The sequence below is a fragment of the Gymnoscopelus braueri genome (assembly GCF_963280865.1).
Source record: "Gymnoscopelus braueri genome assembly, chromosome: 18".
NCBI classification, from domain to species: Eukaryota; Metazoa; Chordata; class Actinopteri; order Myctophiformes; family Myctophidae; genus Gymnoscopelus; species Gymnoscopelus braueri.
The window spans coordinates 24,556,856-24,570,654 of record NC_137618.1 but is presented as its reverse complement, the minus strand read 5'-3'; the positions used below and the strand labels follow the sequence as shown (position 1 = coordinate 24,570,654).

At 41.9% G+C, this 13,799-nt stretch overlaps 1 protein-coding gene across 1 annotated transcript; it reads left to right on the top strand.

Annotated features, from left to right (window-relative positions):
- Positions 1 to 634: 634 nt before the first annotated feature.
- Positions 635 to 2,412, top strand: LOC308073285 (G-protein coupled receptor 183; the record flags this gene model as incomplete). Its single annotated transcript, XM_080412163.1, has 3 exons — positions 635 to 992; positions 1,502 to 2,016; positions 2,248 to 2,412. 3 exons carry the CDS (start codon positions 635 to 637, stop codon positions 2,410 to 2,412), a joined length of 1,038 nt encoding a protein of 345 aa, XP_080268289.1.
- Positions 2,413 to 13,799: the final 11,387 nt, after the last annotated feature.

Genomic DNA, 13,799 nt, shown 5'->3' with positions numbered 1-13,799 from the left:
GGACGTCTTCCAGGACGTCATCTAAACACATTTCTCATCACCCAAAATTGCTGTCCAAATGTCCATATGATGTCCCGGTGATGACGTCCTGTAAATGACGTAAAGATCATCCCCATATGGGCTGTGATCTGGCCTAGTCCTGAACGTCACCGGGGTGATGACCGGGCGTCATCATAACGTCATCATGACGTCATTGTGCTTGCTGGGAAACTGTGTAAAATAACCTCTGCAGAAACCTGCCGGTACCTTATCTGTATCTACAATATCTTACGTAGACACTCCAGTGTCACACATCATGTGCGGGGGTGGCACTTGACACACTTTAGAATAATTTCAGGTGTCTCAAGCCTCCCAGCTCAATTCAGCATCAACACTGACACGTGTTGACAACAAAAGAACACAAACAGTGCAGCCTGCACCGTAGTACCCTCTAGTGAAGTGTAGCACCTACAGCATATCTCCTGTGAGTATGGTTACATTACACTATGATCTTACACAATCTTAATTTACAGATTGCCACAGTACTCTTTCTCAGCTTCTTATTTACTGTACTGAACAACTGTGCTGTTCACTCTTCTCTTCAGTATGTATGCATTTGCATTTACAGAGCTTATTTTCTTAAATGACAGGAGAAATGGCTGGAGACAACATCACACGGGAGGCCATTTATTCACATGGCTCTTCAACCAACGAGAGCAACTGTGATGTGTTTGTCTACCAGAGTGCTGCAGTGGTCATCTTCCCCATTTTCTACTCTCTGGTGTTCCTCATCAGTGTCTGCGGCAACGGCCTGGTTCTCTATGTGATCTGCCAGAAGAGGCAAAAGTTCAACTCCACATCCATTTACCTGCTCAACCTGGCACTCTCTGACACCCTGTTCACTCTGGCGTTGCCAGGCAGAATCATATACTACATTCGTCAGTTTGACTGGCCCTTTGGTGACATGCTCTGCAGGCTGACCAGTCTTCTCTTCTTTGCAAACACCTATGCAGGTAAAGTTAAGGTTATGCTTTGTCTCTGTCTGTTTCTCCACCTATGCATGTTTTCTTTTTCTCTGAAACTCTCTCTTTGTGTGTGCTTGCTTGTCATTGTAATGTTACATGCATGCATTGCAGTGGTGTAAAGTATGCATTGCAGTGGTGTAAAGTAACCAAGTACATTTACTCAAGTACTGTACTATAATTTTGAGGTATTGTTTTACTTTACTTCCAATTTTCAATACTTTTACTTCTACTCCACTACATCTCAGAGGCAAATATTGTACCTTTACTCCATTACAATTATTTGAACACTTTAGTTACTAGTTACTTTGTAGATTACTTTTGTACTTTCACTCAAGTACATTTTGAATTCCGGACTTTTACTTGTAACAGAGTATTTCCATATTGCAGTATTGATACTTTCACTTAAGTAAAACATGTGAGTACTTCTTCCACCACTGATGCATGGTAGCCTACAGTATATATTCGTCAAGTCTACCGTGTGTGTCTGTCATCATCAGGCATCGCCTTCATGACCTGCATCAGTCTGGACCGGTACCTGGCCATGGTGCATCCAAATCGGCTGCAGTGTCTCCGGAGCGTGGGGGTGGTCCGGGGGGTCTGCTGCCTCGCGTGGGCCCTTGTGTCACTGGAGACGGCCCCGCTGCTGTTCCGCAGCATGCTCCACGAGCGCCAGGGCAGACGCACTTGCATGGAGTACCTCAACTTCGATGGGTCCCCTGCCACCCCCTACCTCCTGCTCCTGGCCTGCACCATCTCCTTCGTCTGTCCGCTGACGGTCATCCTGAGCTGCTACGCCAGGATCAACCTGACACTTCGAGCCACGGCCAAGAAGAGCTCTCTCAGCGGCCGCTCGCGGAGGAATCACAGGGCCAACACCATCATCCTCCTCATCCTCCTCACCTTCGTCGTGTGCTTCAGCCCGTACCATCTGAACGTGATACAGTTCATGCTGAGGAAGATGCACCATCAGCCGACCTGCCGGGAGCTGAGGGCTTTTAAAGTGTCCCTACAGGTAGGATCCTTGAAGGGGTTCCAGCAGGGGGTCCCCAGCAACATTGGTTAATATATCATCAAAATCATTTGAACCACTTTAACCCTCCCTATTTTATCCTTCGGCCATTCAAAAATAGCCGATCTACAAGCTTACAACACGTCGCTTGTAGAGCTTGTGAGCTAGTAGATCTGCTATTTCTTAACATTTCTGAAAGATTTTGAATGATTCTGAACAGTTTTCCTCCTGCAGGTGACAGTTTCATTAATGAACATCAACTCCTGCTTGGATCCAGTCATCTACTTCTTTGCCATTAAGACGTACAAGCAGAGGGTGTTGAGACTGTTTAAGGGCTATCTGTCTCCCTCCAGTGCCTCCACCAAGAACACCACAGACAACAGTAGCAGCAACACCTGAGAGAGAGACACCACGGCTGAACTCAACAGGAGAAATGTACTACAGAAGCCTAACTGAGCCGTGGCCTTGAAAACAGCTTATTCCAAGACACGCCAAATGTGCTGTTTTGTTCTTGACTGGGGTTTGAAGACAATTGTGCCGCAATCGTACAGTCAGTCAGACAGACATTTGTTTTCGGGTTAAACACAGTAATGACTAATATACAGTAGATGTCTATAGCATTTTAATTTAAATAGAATTGTAGACGTGTAGACGACAATCTTTAGATTAAACTTGGGAAAATATGTGTCACATTATGTAAATACTGACAGGGAGTGGTGGTGATTAGAGATGGGTAGTATTTTCAAATACATGTATTTGAAATACATATTTCAAATATGTTTTTGTATTTTGTAATTTGTATTTGGCTGGGATGGATTTTTTTTTAAATGTAATTTGTAGCAAGATACTTTCAGATCTTGTATTTTCTGTATTTTAAATACATAAAACATATGTTATGTCATTTTATTCACAAATTGATACATTTTAAACATTTACACAGGTTTATACTGTGGAATAAATAAATAAAACACAAGGTGAGATCACTTCTACTGTTCTACTGCTCTAAGCCTTGACAAATCCAACAAATTCAACCACAAAGGAGAGGCAGAGTCCATATCACCTTGCCTCAACTGGCAAATGAAGCCTCAAGGAATTTTCCTTATGCATTAAATATATCCTGGTCAGTATCCTGGTGTCTGTGAAGTACAGGTGTAAAGGAAGCTCTAGGATTGTGTATTCAGTCTCATGCTATAGTTCTTGTCTAGCTTTTGACGATAACAAGGTCACTCTGGCCTGCGCTCTCATACACAGTGGTACATTTAGGCTGGCAGAGATCACATTCAGCATTTTATTTGACACGGACCTATTGAGTATGTCTACTTGGCAGCGAAACTTGCTGTCAACAGTGTATTTGTGAAACCATGGCCATTAAATAAGGTCGCCTACAATAATGGTTGTTTTTCATTTGGTGTAGAAATGAATGTGTGGGCAAACTAAGGCAAGCGAAAACAATTATACCCAGCAAAGCATGTAATTGGATGTCATTAGTTTCTATTTGGACACTATAAATACCCCTTATTTTCAAAGAGGGATAGACCGCAAAGTCAGACATAATATTTTACGATCAAACACGGCTTCCTGAATATCAGCGTAAAGGTGATTGTGATTGGTGTGCAATGTGATGTGATGATTACTCAGTTTGGGGTAATTAAACAGCATTGCACACACACTATCAAACATTCGCGTCCCCACAGATGTCTGTCTGGGAAAAGATGTGGAGACCGTGGCTCTGTCTGCATCTATGTTAGAGAGTGGTCTGTGTCTGTCTGCGTGTCCAGAGCTAATCTTACAAACAACCGCTGGACGGTCCGATCAGCAGTCAGCATTCAATGTCTTGTGCACACTGCCAGCAGGCCATAGAAGTACCTTCACTAATGTTTCTTTCACACATGTTTTATACCAGTGGTTCCCAAACTTTTTCAAGTCAAGGACCTCCAAATTGATATGTATTTGGTTGCGGACCCCCATCAGAAAAGGTTGTGCGCCAGGGACCCCAGAGAAGATTTTTTTTTTTAAATCAAAAATAGCAGGTGAGTTTGTACATCTGCCGTTTCTAAATAACCAACATAAATGGATAAAGTGATTAAAATTATTGTGACGCTATACTAACTCCTTTAGCTGGGGACCCCCTGGAACCCCCCCCCAAGGACCCCTGGGGGACCCCACTTTCAGAACCACTGTTTGGAATATTTAACTTTACTTTTATCATAGAAGTTAAAAGGGGTTGTAACAGGCTGAAACTTTGCCCAAGTTTGAAGTCATACGTCACTCATAAATAGACAGTTGACATCACAGGCTGGTCACATGAAGTCTGAGATCCATCACTGGAGCCACTCCTTTCCCCTGTGGATCCCGAGATCCACATGATTCGATTTTTAATACACGCATTTACTGTACATATCACCAACGAGTGTGGGTGTGTATGCATTGTACATGAAACCGCCACCACTTCCTCACCCATTTGTCCTACTCCTCCTCACACAGGCCCCATTCCTGCTCACTTCCACATCTTGCGGTGCGCTGCTGCATGGTCTAAGCAGGTGCACAGTGTCAGTTACAGTGCACTGTGTATCTCTGAGCCCCATCTCTAAATTTAACCCTGAACACATCCTGAGTGGGCGGAAACACTTTTTCCAGTACTTACTAAAGTAAAGTGTATGAAAACAGTAGTGATGTGGTTGTACAACAATACTGCAGAAATTTGCTGAAAAAATCTTATTTTTTCATATTACATTACATTATTTACTGAACATTTTAAAGATTTGTAGGCCTACTGTAAATGGTGTATCCTTCTTCAAAATGTTTTTAAAAAAAAATCTAATCCACAAGTTGGTCAAACCTACGGACCTGTTCTAAAATGTCACTCACTCGGTTAACGGTTAACGGTTATCGGTTGGCCATCACTAGTTACTTTCTACAGTCAGGTTACCAAGTCTACTTATTATTGATTCTCTCTGCTCACTAGTACCAATTATGAGAACTTCTGTTTTATCCTCATTTAGCTTAAGAAAGTTCTCACTCATCCAGCATTTTATACTGGACACGACAGACAGGTCAACAATGGGTCTAGAGCACAGGGGTCGTCTGGAGCTACAGAAAGATATAGCTGGGTATCATCAGCATAGAAATGGAAGTTCACTCCGTGATCGGCGATGAGTTCTCCCAGAGGCAGTATATACAGGGAGAACAATAAAGGACCCAGAATTGAGCCCTGTGGAATACCAGAACAGATGTCGTGTTTGTCTGAATCAAAGTCAGCTAGACTGACAAAATAGCTTCTGCCTGTTAGGTAGGAGTAAAACCAAGACAAGGCTGTGCCTGACAAACCAATCCAATACTCCAGGCGTTGTATTAAAATTGTGTGATCGATCGTATCAAAAGCAGCGGTTAAATCAAGGAGTAGGACAACGGATACATTTTTGTCGTCAGCGGACACCCTAAGATCATTAATAACTTTTACAAGTGCCGTTTCTGTGCTGTGACCTTTCCTGAAGCCAGATTGGAATTTGTTATGAACCTTATTGTTCTGTAGGAACACCAGCTGATGAAAGATTTTTTCTAAGACCTTGCCCAGGAAAGGCAGATTAGAAATTGGTCTATAGTTACCATGCACCGATGGATCAAGTTTGTGTTTCTTGAGTAAGGGCCTGACTACAGCCGTTTTCAGTGAGTCTGGAAAGACCCCCGATTGCAGAGAGCTGTTTACAATTTAAGGTGCATGATATATACATAGGGTGTGTGCTTAAAAATAGCAGTGGAAAGAGGCAGTTAAATAGCAGATTTAATAACAGATATGCATCGTGCATTTATAAATATTTTATAGTTCACCAAGGTTTTTGTTAAGAAAGAAATCAAGAGTTCTTCGGGTGACAGAATTTTAATTGAAAAGTGTCTTGGTGATATTTACATACTAGTCCATATAGACAACAATATAATCTGATTAAAAACATAACAAGTATATGGAAATGACTTAAAATTTGAAAAGTTACCCATAACTGCTGGAAAAAGCAGCTTTATGGAGAATCATGACATCATGTGTGGGGGAGTTAATGTATTGGTTGACTGTACTTATATTATACACACCCATGACTCATTCTGAAGCTTAATACAACCCTTGCCATGCCCCGAGCTTTGCGACCAGCATAACACGCAGTCTAACTAGCAAAATTGGCGTGGATACACCCAATTTGTGTTTTAGACCGTGCACCTACAGTAGATTATCTAAATAGAGCCCTCTGACTCTGAAACCAACACAGGTCAATAGAGACTCCACTTAATGACATGAACAGAGCATTGGAGCAAACCCTGCTGGCAAGTGACTTCATTAGCATCATCCATAGCTTAAAGGTTAGAGAGTCTGGTAAGAAGAAAGTCACAGATTCGCCTCCCTATTCGCCTCCCAATCACCGGTTCACCTTCTTCAACCATGTGTCGAAGTGTCTCTGAGCAAGACGCTTAACGCTTAACAGCACTCATCATGACCACCTGGGCAGCCTTCCCCCGCAGGATTAACAAAAGTTTCTGTTTTCTTTCCCTATCATTGAAACAGTAAGCATAACAGTAACAACTAGAAAAAGTGCTCCTCGGAGCACAGGTCTCCGCCAGGTCAGGTAGGTTATTGTGGGCCAACAATGTTCGGAATTTGCCAATCAGGATGGAATATGAAAAATCGGACAGAACCATCTTGATCACTTGACTATAGAGATAATGGGTACCGATTTGCATGATGATTGGACAACATTTGTACGAGTAATACAACAAAGAAAAGTTTTGAAAAAATCGGCCTCCTGGTGGCGCTATAATAGGGCAATGTTAAAGGGTGGCATTTGTTCTTCAACTTAGTGCGAATGTGCTTGTAAAGTGTCACCTCAATCGGACGCTGCGTTCATGATTTGTGGCATTTTGTTCAAAATGGGCCACTTCTGCAAACTTTAGATGTCATTGTTAGCCTAATCTCTCAAGAACAGATTCTGCACTGCGTTGGAATCTGTCGGGGAGGTTCGTCATAACGTGTGCGCATTCAGATCAGGAAGCAGGCCGCGCTTTACCCAATCAAATGTAGTGGGCGGGATTCACATGTCCGTCGATCTTTCCCCCTCGAAACAAACCCAAACTAATTTAACAATAGCGTCCGCGGAGCAGACAAAACCACGGAAAGATATTCACATTTTAACTTACTCTTTCATCATAGAAACAAGTGGGCTTATAACCAAAACGATCCATGTTCTCTGGGAGAAGTGGTGTTAGTGTTCCGTGTAGAAATATTGTTAGTGGGAATGAAAACATAGTGGCACCCACCGGAAGTGAAAGCTGAAGGCAGACCTCTAAACCCCGGTTTCCTTGCGCACTGGTGTCACGTTTTCTTCCGCCCAGAGCCAACAGACATAGAACAAACAGCAGAGGGCGCTGTTTTTCATTTTCAGTTGGCGATGGGTTCCCAGATTGTTGTTAGCCAATCAGGATGAAATATGAAAATCAAACAGTTCCATCTTGATCACATGACTATAGAGATCATGTGTACCGATTTGTGTGAAATTTGGATAAAATGCTATAAAAGGCAAATGTGAAAAATGCAGGGCGGATGTTTTTCCTTGGCCTCTAGGGAGTGTGCGTGCAAAGTTTCACGCAGATCGGTGCAGTTAGTTAAAAACACAAATCAGCCTTTTATAGCGCCACCATGAGGCTGATGTGAAAAATATCAGGTGGCATTTCTTCCTCTACCTAGTGGGAATGTGTTTGTGAAATTTCACGGAAATCACAAGCTGCGTTCATGATTTGAGGCATTTTGTTCAAAACGGACCAATCCTGCAAATTTTGGAAGGCAACCTTAGCCAATGAGGATGGAATATGGGAAATCGGACAGATCCGTGTTGATCACATGACTATAGAGATACTGTGTACCGATTTGCATGACGTTTGGATAAAATCTGTAGGAGTAATATAAAAAATGGGTTTTGCACAAATCGGCCTCCAGGTGGCGCTATAACAATATATTTGAGGCAGAGGTTCTGAATTGGCATCCAGGGAGTGTGTGTGCACAGTTTCGCAGCAACCGGGCCAACGGTGCCGGAGATTAGCTGGTAACACACGGACAGGACACACACACGGACACACGGACGGACGGACGGAAGGACGGACAGGGGGTAAAACATACTCTCTCGCCATGCCTTTCGGCCTGGCGGAGACAACAAAGATGCTTATGTACATAATAGTCTGAAAAGTGTTTCTTAGCTTTGTTTTTAACAACTTTCAACCTAATATCCCTATTTTGGGCAAGTCATTGAAAGGTTTCAAAAACATTTTTTTTAATGTCAACAAATGTAATTTTTTACAAAAATATCATACGTACAATCCCACGTGTTGCAATGTGAGTTTGAAGATGTGATATTTACACTATTCGTCGTACAAATTACATGGGGATTAAGTGGTTAAACATATTTTTGCACACCACACCCATGTACTCTAACTGCATTACACACGCATGTGTATTATGGCCTTAACATTTTACATTTCATCGGTTAATTAGAATCTTATCAGCCACGTTGGCCAGCTTAAAAATGGCTACTGGAAACTTCATGAAGCTTTCACTTACTGTTCCATTGTAAAGTTGCTGTTTTAAAAATATCTTTGTCTCATCGAGGATTCTGCCAGCCCTGCTATGTTTTACCCGTTTCAGACCATTATTCCTGACCATCTCTGCCTGCACCTCCAAAACGTAAATTTAGATCGTTTTAATGGTGACTTTGCAGTTTGCACTGCTGAGCTCCATTTTCATTTTAACTAAAGGGTTGTGTGTTTGCCAGTCAGTTCCATAATGGCCAAAAACTTGCCTTTTTTGTCAGACTCCTCTGATTCATGGTGGTCATGTCGAGCAATGTTTTGTGTTGCTGTGCACAGTAGCACATCAGCAACTGTCTTGACATACTTTCTGTTTGTTTAAGTAAGGATGAGTTGTTGTCAACACCCCTTTTAAACTCATCCCTCCATCGCATTAAGATGGTGCTCTGCTTTGGTATGCCTCTAGAATCCTTCACCTTTTTCTAAAGCTTTTTTAGGCCTATCAGAGGCGTTGTCTCCAGAGCAGAGGGCAGTGAAAACGCCTGCACAAAAACAATCTGTGGCATTCTGGCTTTGAGAATACTCATGCCAATTAAACTGCCTTTCCTAGAGGGTTTTTTTTCCTGCCATGTCCCTACTGACTTTTGGGGAAGACCTTAGGGCAGGTTGTGCAGTGTCTACAGCTCTTTTCTGAAAAGTGTCTGTAAATTAAAAAAGATTCAAAATGAGTCTGTGTTAACTAATCTTGACCTACTCACAAGGTTTGGAAAGAAAAAGTGAACTGACCTACTGACCTACTTTTACCAAAGTTCTCGGAACTTTGGTAAAAGGGCAAAGTTCAGAGAAATGTGTTGAGTTGGTGATTATGAAGTGAGATTTCTCCAATTTAATTTGGTGCTGTAAAATGTTACCTAATGTTTACCAGTGATAGATAATAACCTTCTCAAATGGTTTGAAAAGAAAAAGTTAACGGACCTACTGGGGTATTTCTCTGGTTGTAGTTCCCTCTTATGTAATGATCAGACAGTCAGCAACACGTTCTTAATATTACTGGTAGGATTTATTCCAATCCGGACCGTGAGAACTGAGAAAGTGATACAAACATAAACAAAATGCAGAAAATCACAGATCAAACAATAAACCATAAATCAATATCTACTTGTCTTAGTGTTAAACAAATAAACGTAATCACATACAAAACACATTAACCTTAGCAAAACAAGTTAGACAAATAAACGTAATCACATACAAACATTTGGTTGGCAATTTAGCTACCTAGCTTGGGCCTATAGCTGACAACATGGGTTAAAGACGGGGTGCCGTGATTTTCAGTGATTCCCCCCCCCCCTAAAACATAATCATCAGGTATTATGGTTATACTAGGAGGAAAAAGTGTACAGAAATTGTTAAAATTATGTTTTTATGTGGACACGCCTCCAGTTCATTAAGTATACCTGGTTCTCACCTTAGCACCTCCTCCACCACCTTAGCACCACCCACCTGTCCTAGTCCCTCCTCCTCCTCATGCCCACACCTGTTGTGTTATGATAATGAGGGGGAGGGCATGTTTTTACTATGTCACTAAAGCGCTGTTTTTCTATTGGCACGTTTGACCCTCAAGGTTTCAGCCTCCAGGTAGAAACTCAAAATAGTCAGAGAAGACATAAAACACCATAAAAACACCACCAGGGGGCTTAATGAAGTTCTATCAACCTCATAGACACATGAAAAACAGAAAAAGTGCAAAGCCATGGCACCACCTCTTTAACATTACTTAACACTAAAATCAAAGTAATTCTCATTTGCACAAAACAACACAAAACATCATCATACTGTACCTTATTGGCTGCATTACAAAACAAGAGGAAATTAGGGGAACTTTGGGATCTTCTTGATAACACTGTAACATTATGACAACAAATCCGCGGAGGATATAAAATGTCCCCGGAAACACTGATAATAGGAACAAGTAGTTCCGCCACCATTTATTTAGCAGCAGGTTAACCTCGCGTCACCAGTCTTTCCACCTCGGAGGAAAGCCTGGTATGCGTTACTAAAGAGTAAAGACCCATGTGATCCGGTCTAGGCCACGCCTACTGAAAAAAAAAAAAATCTCTTTCCGGATTGTGCCGTTCCGGTTTTGCGGAGCCGCTTTGTTTTGGTTCCCCAATCCTTATTTAAATGGAATCGAATTTCCCCGTGGGATAATGCAGACGCTAAATAGTCTCAGAAAAGTAAACTAACATTTATATTTAAAAAATACGCTAAACTACGCCGCATCAAGGATTTTATTAGGACAGACCTATTTTGGGGTGAAGTCTTTCTAGATTTGCAGTTCCGGCCACCTGATGACGCGGATGACGCGCCTGGTGACGTAGGGTTACTTCCGCTCCCGACCGGATCATAGACCGGAAAAGGTATGCTTCCCAGGCTAGCAGCAGGTAGGTAGGAACCAAACTCTGATAGGTACCAAAAACTTAAACTGAACACAGAGGCAGTTATACTGGTGAAAGGTCAAAGTTCATAGTACGCCAACTATAAAGAAAAACATCACATGGATGCGCCTGGGACGTATCATCAGTGTTATAGCCTGGGGTCATAGGGTGTTTCGGGTCTCGCAACAACATACACCCTCGCCCAGGTGACCAAGCCGGGGTTGATCAAGCCCCGACTTACGTCCCAGTACCACGGTCAGTCCTATAGGGTGTACCAACGTCGCGTCACCAAACGTTCGCCACGCCCCCTTTTCGACGCTACAGCCCGTGAGGGGTCAGACTGTGCATAGAGACGCGCTTAAGACTAGAGAGTGACGGTGGTTTGTGATGGTGAAAATTAACTTCTTTGCCGACTACATAGTGATCAGTGCACACTGCACATGTGTGGCTGGTCTATGAGAAAGCTGTTCACATGTCGCAGCTCTCCTCTTCAAGATTGAATACAGTGTGAGGCTAACAATGTATTCAAGAGACGTAGTATGGCTTGGATCTCAGCTGTACCACACAAAGATTTAACGTTCAACAACCTACCCAAGTACAGCCGTGTTTGTTCACGTCATTTTCTCAAAGGTACATTTTTACCAAAATGGCCACCGCTACCAAGTTACACATGTTGACGCCCCCTTTAGGATTTTTTGGTATCCAATCCAATCCAATCCACTTTATTTATAGAGCACATTTAAAAACAACAGTGGTACACCCTATAGGGAAAGACAGGGCCACTCAGTCCGCTTCTCCGGAACTACTCTGCCGGGACTCGGGGAGGCTCTGGCACGTGGAGGGACTAGGCTATGTGGTCATCATCAACTATCATCAATTATCAACTACGGTTTGATAATACTTTTTATTATAACACCACCACCATTACACTATTAATGTCATGCACCCCCTAGAGGCAGCTTGCAAATCCCTGGGGGATAATGTGTACCGATTTGTGGGAATTTTGAACAAAATCTATAGGAGTAGTAGCATAAAGTGTGTTTTGAAGAAAACGCTTAATGACGGATGGAAATGGGAGTGGCATTTCGTGCATTTTCAGAGCCTATTTTAATCATGAATCAATCGATTGTGTTCTGGCTTGGATCGATGGAACGAGTAGTATAATTTAAGTTGTTATTCATCTGTATCACAATGAAAACACTTTTTTAGGACGGCGCAGGGGTAAAGTCCCTGCCCACCACCACGGAGGTTGTGGGTTCGAATCCATCCGGCTCTGTCGGGCGTCTATGCAAAGTAGGACGAAGTAGGATGAAGGTCCTATACGTCCTCCCGGTGGGGGCTCCTCACTGGCAGGTGAGTCAGTAGGATACAACAGAAGTGACAACACATAAATGTGTGTGGGGAGGAATTCATTGGCCTAACGACTAAATTGGGGAGAAAAAGGGGGCACAAATAATTGGCTACTCTAAATAATGTATACCTTTGCCAATGCCAATACCTTTGCAAGACTATTATTTGTAACAGAGTATTTTAATATGTATTGCTAGTGCTACACACACACACACACACACACACACACACACACACACACACACACACACACACACACGCACACGCACACACAGCACACGGCACACTAAATACATGTCATATAATAATGTCATATAATATTATATTAGGATAATACTGTAATAATGACACCTTCATACACTTTATAACTTGACATATATTTGTGTTGTTAAAACATTCAATAATGCAGTAGCCTATTAATACATTATTAATGTGTAATTAATCATGAACTGCTGTCCCTTATAAAGAGTAAACCCCCATCCATATTTGGGTCTATAAGAAACAAGAATCACTTTATTTGTCACTTTCCCCATGTACTTACATACGTAAAGAATATGAAATACCGTTCGCCCTCAGCCACTTGCAGTGCAACATAAAACATCAAGCCTATCTAAGAAGGCTCATGTTGTAAGTGGATAGCTATTATTCTATGTCTTTGAAAAAGGCACCTGCCAGGCTGCCACTGAACCGAGGTAGTAAAGGCACTACTGCCATCCGGTGTCTTACTGAGGTTACAACACAATTACCAATACACTGCAAGTCATGGGGAAAAAAAGAGGAAAAAAAGAAAGAACGAAATTGCAGTACTTGTCTCCTGCCAGCAGATGGAACTATATATTCAATTCAAGATGGTTTATTATTCAGGATCATACAGAAGTGAAATTAATATGGTACATGATGAACACGAGGAAAGAAGACTGTGATTTATACCAAGATTGTATTTTAAATCAACCTACTGTTCAAAGTAGTTCCAAAACTAAATGTTAAGTACAATTTTAAGATTAAGTTAAAGAGTTTGATTTATCGTTTGAAGAGGCAGAGACGTGAGCCGTGAATATGTGGAATGTGTTTTTGTATTTGTACAGTAAAAATACACATGTACCGTATATAACACTATAATAATAGAACCTCTCAAGAAGGTCTAATGATAAGTTAAAAGATGCAGAGATTGTAGAATGATGTTTGCATTCAAACAGATAACCCATAAAGTGTAAACAGTATGGAGATTTTGATAATTCATTCTGTTACTCAACCTGTTGAGTTTTGAAGAAGTCAGTGAGAACGAGGGAAGTTTCCTGCACTTCTGTTGAAATGTTATCTTACCACAACCACCACAGCCATGGCCTCTCCTCCACAAGTGTCAGCATATTATTTTGCTGCCATGTTGCATACATTATCCAGTGATTTGTCAACAACTATTACCGTAAAATACAATTCAGTGTA